Raw genomic sequence first — 23,716 nt, 5'->3', positions numbered from 1 at the left:
AGTCAGTAGATCGTGAACATCGTTTGTTATTAAAATCACAAGCGCACCCAGAGTTAGCGGGACCAGCGCAATATAAACGTGACATTGATAATGGGATTGTGTTTTTCCCCGAGTGTTCAAATAAATAGAAGCTGACATTTTTGGACTAACGTTATGTAATTGAAACACAAGCCACAAGCAATAGATGGCTTAAAGAAGAGGCTATAGTTAATATGGGCAAATGATTTGCTTGAGCCATTGGTAAATTTATGGAATTGATTTTGCTGTGACAATGTATACATGTATGAACAATTATGTGAATATGGTGTTGTGTGTTATACAAGTAGGTGATGTTTTAAGTCTATTGGTTATGTCATTTGAATCAAGAGGGTTAAAGTACTTGATCGGGAAGAATTATTATATGTGTTCTTTGGCAGTGAATGGCTTATTTGTACTTGACTGTGACCCACCCACCACTCGATTGTAATTTGGCCAGTTGCTATTAGACATCACTAGCAGACCAGTTGAAAGACAACCAGGTAAAAATAGTGTGAATAAAATAATCGTATGTAAGGAAAGGAAATAATAAAGTTTTTATTTTTACCAACAATAAACAACAAGTTTACAAAAAACATTCGAGTAAGAATAAAGTAAAAATAATTGTCAAGTTTAACCAGTAGGAGGTACAGGTGATGGTTGAATTATTTCGCCTGGAAGAAAATTAAAAAAAAACAAGTAAGTGGTGAGGATTATATAAAGGTAATGAATGATTTGAGTAAGGTGTTGAGTAGAGGAATGTTCAATAGAAAGAACATTGTTGAAATAGATAATGCTTTGGAAATGATTGGACTTTCCATAATTAAATCTTGAGGCACATTGTACATAACTGGCGAGAGGATGCTGAAAGCACTACCGTGCATTCAAGCATCCTCTCATTGAAAATACACAGGTTATGCACATTTACATTATAATGAGGTAAATTAGTGTTGTCAACAGAGTGTCATGACTAAATTTGATATGATGTGCATGAAACGACTCATGGTGCAAAAGCACATAAGTGTTGACGGAAGACCCAAATGATAGGTATCACCACCAACAACCAATTTGGTAGTAGTCATATTGCCAAAAATACTATATCTTGTTGTCTGTATATATGCAGCAACAATAAACTGTACAAAACCAGTAGTTAACTGTTTACAAACATTGTACAAGACACTATTATAGACCCATATCATGCAAAGTTACAGGGTGTCGTACAAATATACCCCCTTACCTTTAGGCTATTGTATGTTCATCCAACTGTCCATTCAGAATGAATCGGAAATAAAGTAGGTGCAAAGAGACTATATGAAATGTAATTGTACTTCATAGGAATATCATTGATGATATCAATCCCATCAGACTGATAGAACTCGTAAAAATAATGAATTTATCGCATGGCAATGGCAATGTGCCATCTGACATATAACTGGAGTGAATTGACCATGTGCAAAGACAGCATTGTTGGTTTTCATAAGACAGCCCACACACATGCTATAAGGAGTAAAATCCTAGTATCACCAATGACAGGGCTGTAAATGAGTCAGCATCAAACCAGAAACACAGAATGTAAATGCATGGACCTGTTTGTACAGAATACCAGTTTATCCCTCATTATTTATGTGGACCATGTTGAAAAGATCTCAAACCATTATGAGGCCAATGAAAAACAAATTTGGTGTTTCCAGTATTAGGGTAAAAAATATTGGGTAGTTAGGCAGGGATTTTATTATTTTTGATTTATTATGTTCAGTCTACATCAAATACAATCATTTTAAACAATTGTTTTTTTACATGCTGATATTAATATCAACTTATGTTCATTTTAGAAAAGGTAACTAATTTCCATAAAAATAAAATTTGGCCTTATTAACAAATGACAACACATGCCATTGTTTAAGGTTGAGGTGTGTGGCATGAACTGTTGATCGATGGCACCATTTCAAGAATGGCAGCTGGTGACAGCAACACTTTTACTGATATACATGTGTATGTAGACATCAGCACAAGGAATTGGCCCCTATCAGTTACTGCCTAATAAATAACAGTTATGTACATTCCTGATGTGGCCATTTCCCTACAATAGCAACATCACAAGCATGATAAGAGCATTTTTGATGTACATATTGCAGCTCTGTTTCTTGCATGTGACAAAAATACGCCTAAATCACAAGAAAATTGGAGTGGGCCAAACAATGGTCATGAAAAAGTAAGAATGGGTACAGCCAGCCATGCCAATGTGGTGAATGAAATACAATTTTTTGCATGACTTTTTGCTCAATATTATACAGTGTGTGGTAGCCTATGCCGAATAACCAATGGCGTGGTCACAAATGATTAATCATGATGACATACTTCATAGACACTTTAACGTTACATTAATGGGCGACGACTATAAATCATATCCATGCCCTAGACATGGCTACATCCGAGGTCATCATTTTGCCAATGCCATTCATGCAATTTCATTATTGCTGGCTGCATAGTATTTACACATGTCGGCCTTATTTTGGTTTTAGATGCTATTTTATTGAGATGCATCGTGACAACTGTGGCCGTGAAGGACCGGTAGGTTAGGTAATTTTACTAGTCGCACCGTGCATGTGCACAACACACAAATCATACGAGTTCACAGGCCATAGGCCTAGTAAATCGCTGTCATCATTTATGTACGATGCAATACTTGGCGATTTATTTTTGGCCATTAGATTCCCTGATTCATGACATCAGGTGCCAATAAATCCTGAAAATCGGCTTTGCTATTAAGCGATGAGTCGTTTAGTTAAAAACACTGAATGATCATAGCATGGTGTGCAGAGTTTTATAAGTAAAGCAATTGTTAGGAATATATTAAAATTTGTGGAAAAGGGCAAGAGCTCTTACCTTCTATTAGTACAATGTCTGTACAGACAGTACGGCGTCCTGGGCTGACTTGCAAAATATTCTACGTCATCGAAAGATGCGTGTACGTGTACTGTAGACAATTTCCATGACGCTGCATTGCATGCGTAGAGTCGACGTCACGATTTTTGCGTATCAATTTTTCTCCGCTTTTTTCAACAAATAGTTCATATTTTTCTCCTGGGAAAACGTCGTCAATCTTATTTTATTAACCCGAACTTTGCCTTGACAGCGCAAATTATAGCCAAATAAGCGTCTTTGGTTGATTTCTGGCACCCAAAATTGATTCTCGTCTCAGTCCTAATTACGCGTTTAGGAATGACCTGGTGATCCAAAATTGACCTCGCATGAAAATACTGCCGCCTACGGCGGGTCCCGGGATCATTGCGTCTAGTAGATTCCAATTGTCCTTCCAGAGTTGTATGACCGGTCAATCACCTTTGTGTCAGTTATCACATGGCAATGCACACCGTTTCTTCCAATGATTCCATGCACACTTCTGTTCGCAAGGTTAGAGGTAATATATATGAAACTTAGAATAAAGGATGCTGACACCCTCACTATAAAAAGCATCGTGATAATACGTGATGGGGGGCATAGTATAGGAGTAGTGTATGCATAATTAACTTAAAGGTAAATGTGTAAACTCGTACTGTTTTATTATTCGAAACTGAAACTGTAACTCTAACACTGAGCCTCGGACCGAACATCCCCGTCCCCGTACCTGGCTGATAACGTATGGCAACATTTTTTTTTTAAATACAAATGCAAACATTCACACTATTGTAAAAAATCGTGCTGTGCTTATCAGGTTAACAATCATAATATTCCTTAACATTAATTGTATCACACTGTAGTTGTTTTGCCCTGATCAGGTGTTACCGGTGGTTTATCAGTAGTAATGAAACACAGTTTGCAGAATGTTGTATTTCAAGATCTCCTAGTCATTTAGTCGACATAGACTAGTGTTCTGTAATAATTGTTTGTTATGTGTTTTTAGATCTGTTTCATAATTATTTTCAAATTTTAATGGTTTCAGAAAATAACACAATGTTTACAACTATTATGTACGCGGGCGCACTCATTAAATTGACCACACACACAAATACTCAATTAAATCAGTAACTTGTCGATTAAGTGAATAGTTTAATTGTATCACACATTTGATGTACGTTACGCTATAAGGAGCTGTGGAAGTCAGTAGATCATGAGCTCTGTGTCTGGGTAAAAGATTCCACGCTCGCTACATTGTATCGAGTTAGAATGAAAATGACTACACGAGTTTAATAAATATGATATAGTGGAATCCCGAATAAGATATCCTGTTTATTCCATATCTCCATTTCGTACCTCCTAAAAGCTGGAAACCAACCCAGTGATTGTAATTTATGAGCGTGTATCACAAACATCGTAGAGCGTCCTGGATTACATACATAATCGCCGTTCCTGGTCACAGATTGCTAGTATATAATTAATTTTGTTTCCATAATTATATTTACAGTTTATAAAATGCATTGGTAACATAATTATTAATTTCGGAATCAATTCAACCCGCGACTCTTTCCCAAACCCTGAATAATCGCCATTAGACGTGGGTGAAACAAATTACTGAGGGAGAACTTGGGATTGGGAGACTGAAATATGGGCTTTAGATCACACACGCATTTTAACAGACATTTGAAAACATTCTGTAATAATATATTTAATAATAATAATTCAAGATCATTGTACCATCAACATCTTAGAATATTACGTATTTTGTGATACTCTCAAATATTCAATCTGCTATTATGAACCAATCATACTGCCTTGATTTTTATCATGTAATATCGAGACATGGAAAATTAATAATATTTATTTTTTATAATAGGGAACATCTTACGCAATTTTACGCAATTTTTGGCAATAGTACCAGAGTAAAATGTCATCTTGTCATTTTCCATAAATGTAACTTTGACGCATAGCCGAGTGCAATCACCGTTGGTGGCGCTATGAATTTCAATCACACCTGATATTCTAATAATATGAAAAACCGAATGTCTCATAGTCATTTCATTATGATAAGAACCATATACAGTCTCTCTAATAACTATTCGAGGCCGAAAATATGTGGTTGCAGTGTTTTATGATTAAACATTTCGATTAACAATTGGACGTCCAAATAATATTCATAAGATATGGCTACGTCATAATCCCATTGACGTTATTAGCATATTTAATCTAAACTGTGCAAACTTGACCCCGTTGTTATGCAGTAAATCGCGCATGCGTAAATTTATGCAGATGAGGAGATTTGTTCAGCCAATTGTATCTTGCAATTCCCTCTCCATATCTGGTACACACATGAAACAGGTTTGGGGTGAGTTCGAAACCATCGAATATGTTAACCCAATGTGTTGGTCATCACATCACAATATAATTACAGCGGACGGGTATAAAAAATGTATATCTAGCATCCATGGTAACACTGTATTGGCCACTGTAATACAAGCGTACGTGTCCTGCTCTAAAAAGTGAAATAAAAATTTCATTATGATCATGTCGCAAATGATTAAACTCAGTAGCTATCAGAGTCTGTTCGCAGTACAAGTATATTTCCGTAGATCAATAATGCCACAGTATTACCGTGTTTCCAAGCACTTTACAAGCATGAGTGTATGTGCGTTGACAGAATTTATGTTCCGTGTGGAAACTGGATTACTGAATACGTAATCCCGTACGTACTGATGAACAAAGCCCAGCTCTAGCAATGTCATTGTGTGCTATATACAAAGCTTACCCTGGTGAAGTTGAGTTGTTACAACTTCTAGTACAGGAACAGTGAGTGGAAAATATTTTGGATTTGTATAGACTAAATATATCATTATTTCCGCATTATTTATTAAATAGTATCGTCAATTTGGAAATAATTATGAATCACTGCAATGTAATGAAAAAAAAAACCAATGTGCAAACGATGCACTCTCACTAAATATGTAGTAGACTTGAAATAAATGTCGAGTAAAAACCATATTATTAAATACACGGTTGCTATCAATTCAGTAGGCCCTAAGGTTAATTGGTGGATATCTTTATCAGATTACAAATGATCTGAAGTTCTTCAGTTCAAGTCACAACCCAAAGCAACGTTTATTGTTTCTGGTTTTGCCGCGGCAGTTGTAATACTCATTACAGTTAAACTCTTTGTGTATCTCGGAGAACAGATCGATTATTAATTGGAATATATATTGGTACTCGGGCCATGTAATTGGACTTAGTTTTTGTCAGAATTGTTTTCGACTATTAGAATAAAAGCTTGAGCTGAAATGGAGTAGCTTGTCAAAAATCTTACATAGTCTCTACGTCAATGGCTCCCAGTAAAATGTCTATGTTTAATATTCCTATGTCGCATCTGCATGGGATCCAAGCAGGACACAGCCGGATTACTGTCACTATAGTATTTTAATACTTGTGACATATGCTCAAGGTGTTTTGCAATTTTCGTAACGAAGTAAATATTTTAGTAAATCACTCTCTATTCCCCGAAAGCTTGCGTATAGCAGGGAATAGATGGATTATTTTGTAACCATATTTGCTTAGCGGATTATGCGACGAGTAGCCTCGTACACAATGGCGAGACGCACGTTCGTTTGACGGGTACTCACGTAAGGTCGCTGAAACGCTTATACTGTTTGCACCATGATTAACTAATAAACTGTATCTCGACATTATATTGTCTAGAATAGGTTTCGGATAGTTGTTCATACAAGTGAATAAAATTACTTAAGTAGAAATTGCAATCTGTTGTGGCATCTAAATGGAAAACAGGCGCCAAAAACTAATCACGTGACATTTGTTAGTTCTTTATCTGGAGAAAAGTTGATTTATTCTCGTTTAACCCTTTTCCATGTGACTCATCGTCATATCGGCTAAGTGAACGGCGTTAAAATAACTCGCTTCTAATGTCATATATTAGAGAACATGTCCAGCATACCATGAACAAACAAACAAATCATTTACTGTCAAGTCAGGCAGCTACACACATAGAACTCCATTATACACAAGCACCTCCCACATTGAACCAACTCAACACTGTTCTGTACAGATAAAGTAGTGAAAGAATATTTTAGCAGATATTCTACATTTAAAAAAAATGCGCATTATAGCGTTCATAATAGAGAAAATAGCAAAATATGAAATGACGCAGGGTATCATGGTATCATAACTGTACACAAACTCCAAAATGACGAGTGACTAAGCCACTTTCAAATCACCTTCCACCCCCCATTCAGCATAAACTTCTGCAATTCATAACACATATAAATGCAAGATTCTCATTATAATAGTAACAGAAAACTAAAATTCAGCCTAAAATTACATCCAAACTATAATATTTTGCATTGGAATACTTAAGGTAGCAGGATAGTTTATTTGAATGAAAAATGTAAACACCTATAATCGGAATAAATTTTACAAGAAACCATACAATCTATATATGTTTTGAATGCTCTTGACTTGTATTTTCCTATTATTAATATTTTGTGAACATTGTGTTTGTTTTAGCGTCACGTGATTCTGAAAATCGGCTGGGCTGATAATTTAACTAACGTGAATAAAATTTTAATTGTCATCTCTACAGTCATTCATGTGATCAAAAACTGTACACTGTTTTGAAGCAAAGGTCATGAAGTTCAAATCCGTATTTCTATTTTTTGCATTAAGTTTTTTCTTTCTTTCCGAAAATCACAAATTTCTAACACGTTTTTTGGTGTTAAAGTTAGTGTAAATCGGTGATTTGCGCGAGTTTTGTGAAAAAACGCAATAGAATTTTGCAAATATGTAAATACGGATATGAAGCCAACATACTAAAGAGTAAGAAAAGCTAAACCGCGACATTGTAGCGCTACTCACTGAAACGCTATTTAAAATTAGGTCAACGGTAATTGCCAGAAACCGAACACAGAGAAATCGGCACTTTTATGATTTCAAACTTCAATCAACGTTAAATCCCGTTATAGAAGCAAAATTCACATGGGCTAATTGTAAATGAAATACTTTGAAAGTTGTTTTCGAGAAAAATCATCAATCAACATTTATATGTGTGAAAAACTTTGTTTTTTGGCCGTTTTCACGCTATGGAGTTTTGTGGCGGTCTGTGCTGATAACGAATGGTGACGTCATTCATTAAAGCTTGGATTATGCAAAGTTGTGCGGTTCTGTTTGCAAGTAACAAACAATACAGACACTACACTTGGCAGTTGAAGTGTTTGCAAATACAGTGTATTTATTTTTGGGCCGTTGTATTTCCAAGCATGCCACGAGTTTCGAAGTCTCCTGGAGGCAGAAGAACACCTTCCGACAAAATCCACGACTACCCCAACTAACATCAACTTTCACTGCCACGTCAGCCGTCTCTTCTTCGTTTTCAATTCCTTTTAGATTGAACTTGATTTCCCGCAATTCCTGGGCTGCTTCTTAAAACTCGTCTTCCAATAGTAACTCTGCATTTTCGGCCGCAGCCCGTACATACTGGCGAAAGGGCGGACCCGTTACTGGTTGAGGTAACCCCAAATAGCTCGACAGTTTCACCAGAGCGCGCCGTTCCTTTCCAATCGCTGCCAATGGCAGCCTTTCTATTTATTTCGAAAACTGCTCCCTTCTTTCGGGATGACGGGAAGCTAGGCTGGCTCAGTTTCGATCGAACACAATCTCCTTGCGTGCAAAGAATTTCAAACTGACTGCCCAGACCGTGACGCCTGCGCTCCACTATTGAGATATTGCCTACTTTGCAAAATTGACAAATCTCTTTTTCTAGGGCACCATTCAACAGTGCCATGTCAACGAGTCGAATCTCGCCGTCTTTAAACGATTGGCCGTGACATTCACTCTCACTTTCTTCTTCTACGTCGGAAGGTAAAAATATTTTCCTGAGAGATACACTCGGACATCTCTCGAACGTTTTGAACAGGAGTATCACCCACTATATCGAAGTCTGATTCATCGGACTCTGTCACGGTAAAACTTTCTTCGCCCACTTCATGGCTGACACTGGTTTCGACGGGGAAATCTTTTCTGTACGAACCCAGCATCGTCTCTTTCATCATTTTTTGACAGGAGTGAACGTTCTTTTGACGTTTTTCTTCTTTCTTCCTCACTTTCTTTTTTTTGGAAATTTTCGCGTGCTTACTATCTCGTCCAAAATTAGTGAATGACAACTAAACTAAAGAATTACTGATAACCCTATCCTTCTTTGCATATTTTGCACATTAATGAAGGAAGCTGCCCTGCTTTTTAATTGGTGTGAATAGAATAATTGTAAAATGTGACCCAGTGGTGTATGCCGGCATGTAGCATTTCCTGTGCTATTAAAAATTAAATCCCGCAAAACAGAGTTTTACCGTCGCAGTCTCGATGAATCTCTTCAAAATTTAATTGTAACCGGACTCACTGTTATCATCTATAAAAACTACCTAGATTTTAGATGATACTTTTATTTTTTACCGAAGTCGTACGAAAAAGTCAATTCTTGCCTTGCGTGAAACACTGGCCCATATCCGATGTCAAGACGTCGGCCGGGGGGGGGGGGGCACGCTACTATTTCGTTGCCGTGCATTTTGTTCGCATGAGTACATTAGATAAAACAACCAAGTATTTATCAGACAGATTTATTACATGTAATATAATTTAGGAATTTAGAAAAACCTAAGCATGCATGCCTACTTGGTGAAAACTCCTCTGAAAAATGGGTTTTATATATACCAGGTCCCAGCATATTCTTATCATTGATCAACCTTTACATGTAGTTTGTGGCCTGTTATCAGAATTTTCATGCAATGCATAGTCACCACAAATGGCTGTATTTTATTGTTTGCAACCGTATTTTGTAAAAGGGACCCCCCCCCAATGTAACTGCATTACTTCTGGACTAAGAAAGTAACCCCGTGGTCAAACACCTTTCAATGACAAAGCCAAGAAAAATATTACAGAAATTGATTGTAAGTTTTTATTCTGTTAACATATAATTACATTGAAGTGGTACATTCATGTACTTTTTTGTTTATTCCAAATTTGTTGTGTTTCAAAAGCGATTGTTTTGTCTTTGCTATACTTCCTCATCTAAAAAGGCAGCAGTGCACATATTTTATCAGTTGTGTGTAAACTACAAACAGATATCTTATCAGTTGTTTGGAAATAGCAAATAAAGAAAGTGGCCCAACTTAAAACTATTTACCCTCAGTTCAGTTATGTTTGTTAACCATGCATATTAATGAGATGCACTAGTTGGGTGTACACTGGATAAACAAAAACGTGGCCATTTGTTTGCACACAAGAAAAAAACCAGTTTACTTGTACAAGATATTCATTTTCAATAAAATAAATACACCAATGTATGTAGCATGCCTTAGGGAGCTATTCGTGTGATTTTCAAAAAAAAATGTGAAAAGTGCTCAAAAAACTATTCTGCTACCTTAAGGTAGCGAGACTATTATTTGTGTTGAAAATTACGATTTTCACATTTATTTATTAATTGATGAAATGCACCATAAACTTTCATATGATAAAGTCAATATAACATAGAATGTCATGTAAGTTGGTTAAAATATAGATTTTCTGAAGGGAAGCAAGGCAGCCTCAGTAGTGTTTTCCAAAAACCAACAAACAGGTTTAATCTGTGTGCCTATAAGTTTCAAAGATAAACTCAAGACAAAGCAATGTTAGGATGTGTTATCAGTAGCTATCTGACACACAATGAGTGTTTCCAAACATTTGAGTGGTTTGTCTCCGCCCCTGTTTGTTTCACAGATTAGTCATTTGCATATGAATGTGTCAGACACAAGGTCACACAACCACTGAAAAAAAATCAATGATTTTGGTGTTTTCATATGCCGAATTTATCCAATTATAGCTATCCCATTCCTTTATTTTTTTGGTTTCCAATAGCCTTACACATTTGGATGTCCCTACACATGGTAAAACAGACTTTGATGGGAAAACAAATTGATTGTGCCGATAAACAAGCTTGAAAATCTTTGTTGTGACTTCATGGACATTTTCTAGGAGTTTATGTTTTTCAAAATACAAGGTCTTTAACAAAAAATAACGTATACTTATTGTCGTCGGATTAACACCAAATTTTCACAGCTTTAAGGTGACAATGAGAGGAACTTGAATGTGTCCAGACAAACTATTTCATCGATTATTTACCAACGAGTTGTGGTTTGAGTTGGGGGCAATGCGACTAAAACAGTAATTGAAATTCAGGACACTATTTTTTAAAACGCGTTGCTTGAATAAAACTAACCAGACACATTCAATTTACCAGACTATTGAACAACTAGGAAAAGTGAAAAAAAATACTTCTTATCGCCAGCATAAATGCGTAATTATTTTTTTTTACAGAAAAAGTAATTTTTCACCTTTGATTGAGTAACGCGTCGTAGATTGCAGATACGGGCATGCAAAATACACTTGTGAAAAGCTTGAAGTCTGGCGATTCTAAAAATATATACTTTCCCGGGTCTATTTGTAGTCATTTAGTCACAATTAGAAGATGAAAACAAGTATGCAAATAATAGTCCCGCTACCTTAATCAGAATTGTGAATGAAGGTATGTTGAGCTTCGTCGCTCACCAAAACTAAACGAATGTTTGTTTATAGTATCACCCGATCTTCTTTTTCAAAAATACCAAACAAGAATTTAGGTAAACGAATCTCTGAGAATATGGATTCAAAATATTATGAAGCAATACATAGAGCTATATTTTTTGAAATAACTAAAATAATATTTCAATAGTATTTAGTGTCTTGAAATGTCCGAAAACTGATGTGATTTCTCGAAATGGAATATTTCCAATTATTGTGTTGGCACTGTGTTTAGTGAAGATGGAACGAAAACAGTTTCATAATCGATGTGCACTAATCAATGTTGATTCTGGTATTATATCCACGATATTAAAGTCATCACAGTTAATAAAAATGAGGAAATTATATTTAAGGTGTAATATAAACGGAATAAGCTCCCCAGAATCGATTATGCCACTCGAGTTTGACCAATTCACTCTATATATAGTCAAAATCGTGTGGTATACTTTCTACTGGGAACGGTTATTTTTCAATTGTTTCAGCTGTTGCAATATTTTGCAGTATTCGATGAATACAAAAAATAAGGCTTTTTTGACCCGGGTTTTAAAAAATATAAAACACACATATCGCAAATCCAAACTTTGCAAAGACCGATCATTTTGTAGCAGTGGATATCATAAACGTGAATCGATTAGATGAAAAATGCTATCATTGATTTTCGTAGGCATTTTTTGTATAGCTCACAAAGATGTATTATGCAGACACTGTAGCTTTTAAGAGAAAAAAATCAATTGTGTGCATAACGAAATCATATTTTTTGCCAATTCTCCAATATGCACAAACTACAAACATGGCAAAAGTGCAAACAAGGTAAAACTGTTCTTTGTCAATGAGTAAAATATGCAATGTTTAATTAAAAAAAAGTATTTTAAATATGTAAGTATAAATTTCATTCATTTATATTGAAGGTAGATGGAAAATGTATTACATATTTACATACATTTTGATAACCGTCCATATACCTTACGTTGGCATTATATTTTAGTTATATTGTGTAGAATCTATTCTCAACAGGCGGACAAGTAGTGTTTTGAAGCAGTTAAATATTAAGGCTACTAATTCAGCAGATAGTAAACGACCTTATTTGTCGACATTCAATGTCAGCTCTGAAATATGATTACACTGTTGTATGTTTTAGATACTTCAAGTGACATCATACTCAATCACATTTCTTGTCCTTCCAAAGGTTCCTTATGAGATAAAACTTATAGCATCAATTTCTAATAGGTTCTTGAATTAGCCGCCGCTTTCCTGTGATCAACGCTCTCATTATATGCTATTAATGGATATCTTTATATACCAATTCAACGCCGCATTTATTTAACCCTTTTCAAATCCCTCGTGAAATGCTATATTATTATCAGCTCTCTCGCTAAGAGTTATGTGATCAAATTTCAATTTCTGAATTATTGACATTTAAATCTATTTCATTTTCTCGATTATTATTCTTGTATCAGGAGCCCGTGTAAATGGCATGTGTTGATGTAATTTCTCTATGTACCCTCCGACTTTAAGGCAATATAACCCATTGGGCAACTAATTTCGATCTGCTAGGTCTTTCATTTCTGCATTTATATGACTATATTTATCTTTTACTCAATTTACCCCAAGCCTATGTTGTTTGAGAATATGCCTTCTATGAGTGTGTGCCTTCCAATATATTGTGTTTTGCTAATGTCACGTGAAAAAATCTGGATAACCAAATCATTTAATATTGAACACTTATCAAACATCTTTGTTTGGATTGGTAGTAATCTTACCGTGACTGAAACAAAGACAGGTACCGCAGTCGATGATTTTTGTATGTACCAGAGAACTTGAGAAAATTGGACCATATTGACAGTTTAGATTAGCCTCAATTAGTAATATTTAAGAGAGTGTAACCATAATTTGAATATGGTTTTGAAAGATGTCTGGCTGGTTTTGCAGGTGACAGACATCTTTAGCGTCCTTTTTGATACAGCTACGAACTTGGGGAGTACTTCTTTCTGGTCTGCAGAAAACAAACACACGTCATGATGAGATGAACCAACTCTGGCAAAAAAAGTGTTGGAAAATGATCCAGAATCAATGCAGTTTTGTCTGGGATTATATTAGACATAATTAAGTTAACATGGCAGATATTCTGTCTGTTTTGTAGTTATTTGAATGAAAAAAAAAATAACATGGGTCGCATTTAATTGAAGCTCGGTAACTTTTGCATGGAGGTTTTAAAAAATATTATGAATATTTATTCTGTTGTGTGTTACACGTGTCAAGTTCGAATGAATATTTTTATATGGAATATGCCATAAAAGTTCTATAACATTTACAATGCAATGCGTGAATGGAGTACACGTGTGCGTGATTAATGTGTAGTCATTGTTCTTATATCATTGTCCTTATTAAATTTGTTAACTCATGAATATCATGATATAAATCATATTGTCAAAAGTATGATATATGTTCCAATATATATAAGATATATAAACAGCGTGTTATTTAGACTACTCTTCTGTGAGTTCCGAGTTCTAAGCTAATCATCGTGTGTCTTTTACAGCTCAGTAAAACCTCGTCGATGTCATGCATTCTATATACAAGTTAGAGAAAACTGAATCAAAGGTGTATAACATGTCCTAACAGATTTGACTTGAAACAGGAGATTTAGAGTACGGAAAATTATGGAGCATTGTGATTAGTTGTGAAGCGCTAGGTATATTTAAAAACAAATAGTTATATCCGGTGTTTTAAGTGCTTAAAATTGAACGGTTTATCATTCAGGCGGGGTGTTGATCACATAGCATTAGTAGTATTCAAACAATAAAATTGGGTCATACGAGTACCCCCCACCCCCCCACCCCCACCAAACCCTCTGCAAGTACAAGACAAGTAGGCCATCAACCAATATCGAAAGCAAGTTTGAGGTAACTTGGTCCATCGATCGTGGATAGGAAGAATCGAATAACACGTAAATGGGGGCAGAATTGAGTCCCCCGTACAAGAAAAGAAGGTTGGCTGAAAAAGAAATGATGCAATGGCCCCACGGCCATTACGGAAAGTAAATGTTAGTGCTGATAATCGGGGTGCTGAAAAAAGGCCAAAGTAATGCTAAATTACCCTTTGCAAACATTATCTAATTTGTTGAAGGGATGCAGACTGACTTGTCAATTAAAGGACATCGTCTGAATGCAAAATAAAATGCCTGGGAATCCCGGGAAGCTTTTACCGTACTTATACCCCGTAACAAACTTCCTGATGATGGGTGGACACCTTGATAACTGTAACCCTGTACATTCATTAGGTTTCGCTATATATGTGTGTTTACACCATATATATTGTGATAGCCTGTGGCCGTTTGGGATTTCTCTCCATCAATCCCTGTCTGTAGCCTCCCATGCATGAATGTATGTGCCAAAGTACTATTCCTCTCTGTTTCGATTCTTACTGATTCGTTGGTGCGAAATTCTTCCCATGATATCTTTAGTAAACGTCTAAAGCATTCCATTTCTGTGTTTCGCAACCATATGAGACAATAAATGATATTACTGATTGTATGAGTTTAATCTTTGTGTTTATCATGATGTTATTGTGTTCAATTTAGCCAATTGTCCGATTATATAACCATATTTGAGTTGTAGTTGTTTATTTGTCATAATTAGAAGAATGTTCGCTGAAAAAAATAAAATCGTTATTACATCAAGTACAGAAAACAATATAATTTACCACTCCTTACAAAGCTGTTAGTATCTGCATTCGTACCAAACCGCATAAATGTACTGCCTCGTCCAAACATTACAATTTTGCTTAAATATAATAAACTAGGTTTAGTTTGTTTTATTGTCCTTTTGGGGTTTTATTTCTCATTACATTTTCACTCAACGGTTAATACGATCACCGCACTGCCTGTGTGCATACATTGTGCAATTCTCGTGATAATGTCGTATTATTGCATGGATGGACGTTACCTATCAAATATCTAGTTAAGTCTACCTCTCAATAACTGGTAGTAATAATAATGTGATATTATTACTATTTAAATAATATTAACTTCCTTTTAGAGGCTTTTCTAGTTGAATAGATCGTTCGTTTATAGGGAAATCATGGATTAGCGTTATTTCTCGAACAATGTTTTGACATTTGGTTTTAATATCCGGGATGCGTATTCTAATTTATCATTACTGCTCAATAACATGTACGTTTAGTTTCTTTCCGCCCTAGGCTTTCAATATCAAACATATCCTACTGGCAATTTTTTTTACTATTTTATCTGCTCGACTTATCCGTGGCCGATCAACCTTTTTAGTCAGGTCCCTAGATACAAATGGTGTTGCATAATGCAGATGCTTTGTGACACGTACACACATTATTGGGACCGAGACTGGACGTACTCAAAGTGTTTTCGTATATAAATCTACTTTGATGCAATAAATCATCAATATATTGTTACAATTCTATATAAACTCGGTTAGAAGAGTCATCAACAGAGAGACCCACAATATTTAGTTTTTGGTGAAATTAATCATTAATCAACATTCATGTCTGTACACTGAATAATTTATCGTTTTCGATGGATACCTTTCATTCAAGCGATCCGGAACTTTCAAGGGTAGAAATTGTTCTCAATCAACTGAAATAATTGACGCTCGTGTAGGCCAGTGGACGTTTTTATTGGTGAATCTTTACGGCATGAATATTTATTATCTTACCCATCCTAATGTTGGTCTTGGCGGTCATACGGCTACGAAAATGTCAATTTTGCGACCTCAAGTAAGGCCATTTATAGAAATGTGCATTGACGCTATCGTGATTTTGCATACATAATTAATTTACAAACAGGATTGACCTGTGAGACGATTTTTCAATTACCGGCATGTCACGCTGTGTCATAGTTCCTGTCCTCGGTTTAGGAAATTTATGTCAACAATAACTTACGGGAATGTTTTATGATTGAAACGTACTGAGTGTATAAGTACCAACACATTTAGGCAACGTTCCTTGTGTTTGAGTTGTTATTCAACGCCAAAAACTAATGTGTAACAAGGAGATAATATGTTTAAATGTGTATTTGTAACAGTTCAATGCAGATGTAGAAAAATCATTGAAATCAAATTGTTCGGATGGATTATATCAATAAAATCATATTACTCGAGATGACATACGGATATCCCTCAGGGATTCATGCACATGAGTTACTCTCTTAGCTCGCTGGTTCCGGTGAACCCCATGAGACAAGGTACGTTACAAAACACGGCCTGATGAAAATTTAAATACCCATCAAATGACAAATAGACTGAAGAGGAAATATTCACGCATTAAACCCCGCCGAAGGTTTACTTTATCATAACTACATGCCTCGATGAATTGGAGTGTTTGACTTCATTTTTACTACAAAGTCTCTTGATTGAAATATATTCAAGTTGTCGAAGTAGTGGTAGTTGTTTCCCGGTTTGTCCATACTAAAAACACATGCCATGTAGCAATCACTGAACACACATATTAATCAAAATGTAACTTAAATAAGAGTAAAAAAAATATTAACACGAAGACGAGTGTGTTTTCGAAGACATACAATACAGTGGAACTATCTACTAGTATTGACGCATAGTGGAGGGCAATACGTCTGTGTACTCTCTGAATCCATGCGTGTCGTGTTCCTATGATAACATCTTCCCAGCCCATACATTTGGTTTATGAAAGCTAGAGTTATAAAGAGAAAAAATGACGTAATCGTTCAATATTCAGAAATGCTATGGCACGTGTTAACTTTTGTCAATAAGATGATAGAGGTATATATAAAAAAAACTGAATCAGATTTAATTTGAATTTTATACATTCAAAAAAAGACGTACAATCCGAAGCGTTAAAGCCCGGCCTAGCAATTTTTGGAATTATACCAGTGCATCATGGGAAATGTCATTTGAAGTTGCTTCTAATTCTTTGCTATGTGTGCAAACGTTACTCATTGTGCTAATCCAATGTGATAACATCCTACGTTTACCATTGTCTGCCTTGAAAATATTGTAAATTAGATTAGTTTAATTAGATAAAACCTGTGATTGACAGTTAATTTGGAGACTTGAATGGCTGTTCAAAACATGACTTCTCAGCTTTTGGACAAGAACGATAGTTCCGCTTGAATTTTCTAAATCAAAATCGTACCCTAAAAATAGTTTTTGATTACATACAGCAGCAGATTAAAGTTCTTGATGCATTCAGATAATCAAAAAGAGTCTGATAGTGGAGCACTCCATCCCGAAACATAACCACGGAGTGTACTGAAACTGGTCTCCATTTTTTTTTTGTATAAACCCGGAGCAGATATTTAATGGGTTAATGGTTTGATATTGGTGTCAAGACAAAGTGTGACTATTTGAAATCTACAAAAATATCAAAACGTTTTTGTCACGTAGTATCGGGTATAATGGTTAATTTAATGGCTTTTAACAACTCACTATGAAGCTGCTAATGCGTGTTTTCCTCGACAAAAATTGTATGTACATTGTATACATGTGGAAACAACGAATTAAAATTTAGGTTTATTACTTCACTCATTGCCGATTTGTATTCATTGAAAAAGGATATACTGAGTGTACAGCGAATTTAGATATGCTGATAATAATATTATAGTATATTATACTAGTACCAACAACATGAATACGTCGCTGTGTGTGTCCAATATACTCTTTATACGCAGATTCCAAAATATGAATATAAGTTAATTTTATCGAAATGTAAAATTTGAGAAGCGAGTATCCTGTTTAAGTCTAGAAACATAATATTTTCATTTCAGAATATCACAAGCTTTACATTGCATCAAACTGAATTGTGAGTACGGGAGGTTTAAATTTATTTTTGTCGGTGTATAAAATGGCCGCGAAAGGCTCGTTGTAGTTTGATTTCCTGGTTTAAAACATTGCATTGGAGGACCAATACATGTTTAATGCTCGCCACAATTATAATGGTGTATATAATATAATATCACACAGACAGTCTTGCCACTCTAGCGTCACTGCTCGTATGAATCGTTCTGTGCAAAACCTCGTGGTATACCATGTCTAATTTCTTAAATATATATGATACATAAACGCTTATTTTTTTTAAATATATGCACATTTGGTTAGTTTTTTTTTACACTAATCATACACACTTGAGGGAATATTGAACACATTGTAACAATAATTTGTATGCTTTAAATGTAGCAATTTTCTATAGTAAGCCGTAGCTAATTAGTCATTCAAGGCCGCATCCATTGTCTGTATATTAAATGCAGGTTATAACCAAAAGCGCACCTGGTGTTTACGATAAAATGCACAGTAAATACTTGATCCGAGTAGGATGTCACGAATTACCAAGAAACAAAGTCGCCGCCAATATGTGTTTATTGTGCAATTACGATGAAATGTATGGATGTACTTATATTATATAGCAATACTTAACAGGGTTGTTTCGCAGTTTCTGTTTAGCATCGATTCCATGTCTGTGCGATGAAGCTCGGAAGTTAGTCCGTCTATGCTAATCAAATCTATATGGTAGCCTGCAAACGCAAAATGGGATTGCATCCTTTGTAAATGTATTTGATTTGTAGTATATCCAAGCCCAGTGAAAACAGACACAGTGATTGTAGTGATATGATGCACCAATTTACAGAATTGCGATTACATGAAATGTATAATTTTTGCCGCAAGTGGTTAGCCTTACAGTATCTGTACAGTATCAAAAATACATGTTGACAATTTAAACCAAAACTATAAAGAGGCGAAATAATCGCAACTCATTTTTGTAATATGATGCATAGTATTGACCCCTTTTAACTTCTATGATATGTTACCAAAATTAAATAAGTTATCTCTTGAGGATTTGTTTTCTTCTTTTGAAGATAATGTATTAGGACTGTTCAGACGCTTGATTCATCATTCACATTTAGAATTTCTCAATTGTCAGATACAATCTACTTACAATTTGGAATGAGCTTAGTGAATCGCAGTTTTAGAGAATAAAGTACAACGTTTACGATGTTCTTATTACCTTCACTAAATAGAAGAAAATCCTACCCGCATAATCTCATGCAGAATGTCAGATGCGCTCATTAAACTCGCTATCATTTATACGGTTTATATACTTCAAACTGACAGAATACAAATGCTCCGAAATAGACAACTGGGAAGTGAGTAACAAAAAACACATGTTTTTGAGCCAATGAGTTAGTCTAAAAAAATAAGCAGTAAGTTATGATTTAAATGTGGATTTTGTATGTAATGTTTGGCAATGAGTTTGGCGTTAATTAGGTAGCATTATACAGGGCATTTAAGATATTTATTTGTCAACGTGTGGAGGCATGTTACACATTACACGAGACAGGATTACACTGGGGATGCGGTTCTGAACAATTGTCTTATGTACATTTCAGCATGACCGCATTGCGAAAATGTACATAATACATTGTATACACAAGTCGTCATGGTAACATTGAAGATATTGATTTCTGGAAATATGACTTATTCTTCACCAACTACTATTATTCAATAAAAAGCGAACAGACCAAATTTACATATGGCTAATCATTACAACGTTATGGGTATAGAACAAGTTTAACGGGAACCTCGAATAACGATAATATTGTATCTGCATTAACATCTCTCATTATTTTTTGTGAAAATGCACATCTATGTGTTCGCATAACGATTTAATGACACTAGTATATTTCCATCGTTTGGGTTGACATTTTGTCTCATATTTATGATTGAAAGCTTCCTTCGCTATCATTTTCATTCCAAAATAAATGCCATATCACATGCACCATAGACTGTCATATTGTTAAACCTTTTATTTGCTTAATCACAACCCCCAAATAAAATAATTAATTCTAAGAAAACATCTGGCTTAGATAATTTATCTTTTAACGGGAATTGATCAAAAAATGATTGCCGTTCGCACAATATATGAAACACTCGCTTAAACGTTATATATAATTATTCATAATTAATATTTATTGTCATAAACGAAACATAAAAATCCACTGCAAAAATTAAACGACTGCGACATACATATCAAACGATATTGTGCCCTTAGAAATTTATCATCAAAGGTTATTAGAAATTCAAGTATTTGTTATATTAATACTACTTTAATATCATATACGTCATCCGCATCATAATTGAACACACATGACCCACTACAATAACTGCCTTAGGTAAATGTGCGGACTTTGACTCAAAACATATCATGATTAATTGTAGCTGAAAGGGAAGACCTAATAAAGAGTAGTAGACAAGATCAATGCTTCTTAATTGAATTGAACTGAGTATTCTTACTGAACTGACGTCATACGAGTGTTATGTATAGTGTAGTTCACACAAGACACCATTAAGCATTTAATTAGATTAATTAGTCGTTTACGTGACCTGCTTTACTTTCATTCAACATTTACATTTGCTTAATGAAAATACGATGTTTTCATCGTCTTAAATGTTAAAAAAACATTCGAACTACATTAGAAATCAAAATAGTGTGAGACATTTTTTTAATGATTCATAAAAACTGGTCTTTCTAACTATCTTGTTGCAATAACACCGTACCACAATTCTAGTGTCTGAACTAGGGGAACTAAGCTATGTCACAATCAGCTAAAACAATATATTCCACTAACCTCTGCGAAACCTGAAACTTGTATTTGAAGAACATGCATAGTTGTAGACCACTGCAAATTTGAATATGCACCACAAAACATTACCTTGCTCCTAAATCATGCACCTTTCAAAAACAGATTTTTTCGACCATGTTTTATTACGTCCAATACAGATTTTAAACATCGTAAGGTTTTGTCTTCAGACATATTTGTTGATTGTGGAATTGATGTACTGAAATAACAGAAAATCAATTGTATTAAACATCCGTGGCATATGGTGGACATTCGTTTATTCTATTGTACAATGCATTAACGAACGAATGCGTTAAGTGCCAACTTACAAATGTTGAAAACGATGCACAGGTTTTTAAAAACATCAATATTTTGCTATTTTATTAATTACCACACAACAACATGTATACTTTTAAATTAATGCCCACAATAGGTGCGTATGGTGGTCATTCGTTTATTTGATTTTCATCACAACAATATAATGAAAATTAAACGTTGAATTATGATATATTGAAGTGTTCTAACCGAAAATTTGGAAATTTGCTTTCAATCTTTAAATTTTGCAGCAAGTCTGTTATATAAAGTTCGTCCAGACGCTGGCCCGATAGATACAATGTAAGCGTGGGAAAATGAAACGATTTGTTTTATGCTAATTGTTGTGCAGAAAAAATATTATTGGTTCATACTTGCGAAATTATCTCGTGGTTCTATTGGCTGAAGGTTAACATTTGTCATTGAAACCACACCTACCATTTAGTGTAAAGGGTACCCCCACAAAGTCGTATGCTGTGACACGTAACCACGAGAAATCTATTGTTGTGATTGACATCAAATAAACCAAAGGCCACCAAATGCACCTCAGGTGGACATTAATTTCAGAAGTGTAAATTTTGTTTTGTTGTAATAAACTTTATAAACAAAATATTAGTGATTTAGAACACCTTTGTACTGTTTTCAACATTTGGAATTTGAAACTTTGCCCTAAAAGATCGATAATGCATTATGCAATTAAATAAACGAATGAAATACAAAATTATTTTGAAATTTGGTTCAACAACGGAATCACTGAAAAAAACAACCATCTCGTTATAAAACGATATCATTATTGTTTTTGTTTTGTTTTTCATTAAACGGAAATTCGATATAAGGAATCGAAGTAATACTTCTTGAATGTAAGGGTCGGATTTATATTATGAGGTTATTACGAGGATACCTCAAAGTATGCACGAAGACAGTACAGCGGGAGCATCGACGCGCAGCGGCGTTCGACGCGACGGCGTACTGTCTGAGTGAACACTTTGAGGTATCCTAGTAGTAACCTTATTATTATACAGCTTTTCCTTCCAATGATACATCATGGGAATGCCAAAATCCAAAAAAAATTAAACAGAACTAGCGAACTTCTTTCTGTGGAGTCCAGTCAAACCCTGGTAGCAGCCATGTTTGTTTTTATTAAGCGTGTTCCATATTTGGAATTCGTATTTTCTAATATGGTAGGATGAAAATACCCCGTAAAATAGCGTAACATTACGGCACGCTGTAACTTATGACGTTACAGTGACAGATGTATAAAAAAAATTATTATGTATTATATTAGTATATGTATTACTATACACAACCACAGCAACAAAATTAATTTGTATCGATTTTATCCCTTTAGGTAAACTGGTACCTTTCCTGGAATACTCTGCTTCTCAGGCGTCCATACTGACCCTGGTAGCTGTGGCTATTGAACGGTTCGTTGCCATATGCTATCCACTGAAGGCACAATACACCATTACACCAAAGAAGACAGTACGGATATGTGTGCTAATATGGCTGATTGCGTGTGGAGCTAGTATCCCGTATATACTCATGGCGCAACACATCTTATATGACGTCACGGAAAATGGCGACGAGTTGTTTAATTGTGGAACTTACAACGTTTCCCCACTTGCAGAAATATACGTCATTTCCTGCGCTGTGATATTCTTCTGGCTTCCATTGTTCGTACTGATTGGTCTATATTTGAGAGTTGCATTTGAGTTAAATAAGAAGATGCCGTCTTATAGCAGTATTGGAGTACGATTTGCCAAGGTGTCGTCAAAAACAAACGAGGAATATACCATGCATTCATACGCTTTGATTCGGGATAATGGTACACCAGAAAAAAAAGTCCGCAACACTAACAGACAATGTGCAATGAATTCATTTTATACACAGATGCAAATTCGAAAACGCGTTGTGCATATGCTAATTATTGTTGTGGTATTTTTCTTCGTCTGCCTACTACCTCAGCGTGTCGTCAGCTTATGGTTCAAATATGGTTCCACTGAGCAGCACATGTCACTTGGCGTTGACGGTGTATACACACTTGTCATTATTTGCCGCATTCTAACTTATGTGAACTCATCTTTAAACCCCATGGTTTACAATATCATGTCAACTAAGTTCAGAAAACAATTTGTAAAAGTTATTAAATTCAAGCGATTTACAGGCAGACGAGAGACGTCATTATCGACGCAAGGTTCGTCCACAAAATCACGTACCTACGGTAATAGAAAGGGTAGTGCAGTTTGA

General features: G+C 35.2%; 1 protein-coding gene across 1 annotated transcript in view; it reads left to right on the top strand.

Annotated features, from left to right (window-relative positions):
- The window catches only part of LOC100373174 (QRFP-like peptide receptor), a 36,642-nt gene extending 12,926 nt beyond the window's left edge, over positions 1 to 23,716 (top strand). The window contains exon 2 of the mRNA XM_006817845.2: positions 22,818 to 23,716. Coding sequence (XP_006817908.2) covers positions 22,818 to 23,716 — 899 coding nt within the window. The remainder of the gene's footprint in view (positions 1 to 22,817) is intronic.

This window comes from Saccoglossus kowalevskii, chromosome 10 (genome assembly GCF_978046115.1).
Source record: "Saccoglossus kowalevskii chromosome 10, keSacKowa6.1, whole genome shotgun sequence".
In the NCBI taxonomy this organism is placed as follows: Eukaryota; Metazoa; Hemichordata; class Enteropneusta; family Harrimaniidae; genus Saccoglossus; species Saccoglossus kowalevskii.
Note: the sequence above shows the minus strand (reverse complement) of the source record. Positions and strands in the feature narration are given on the sequence as shown.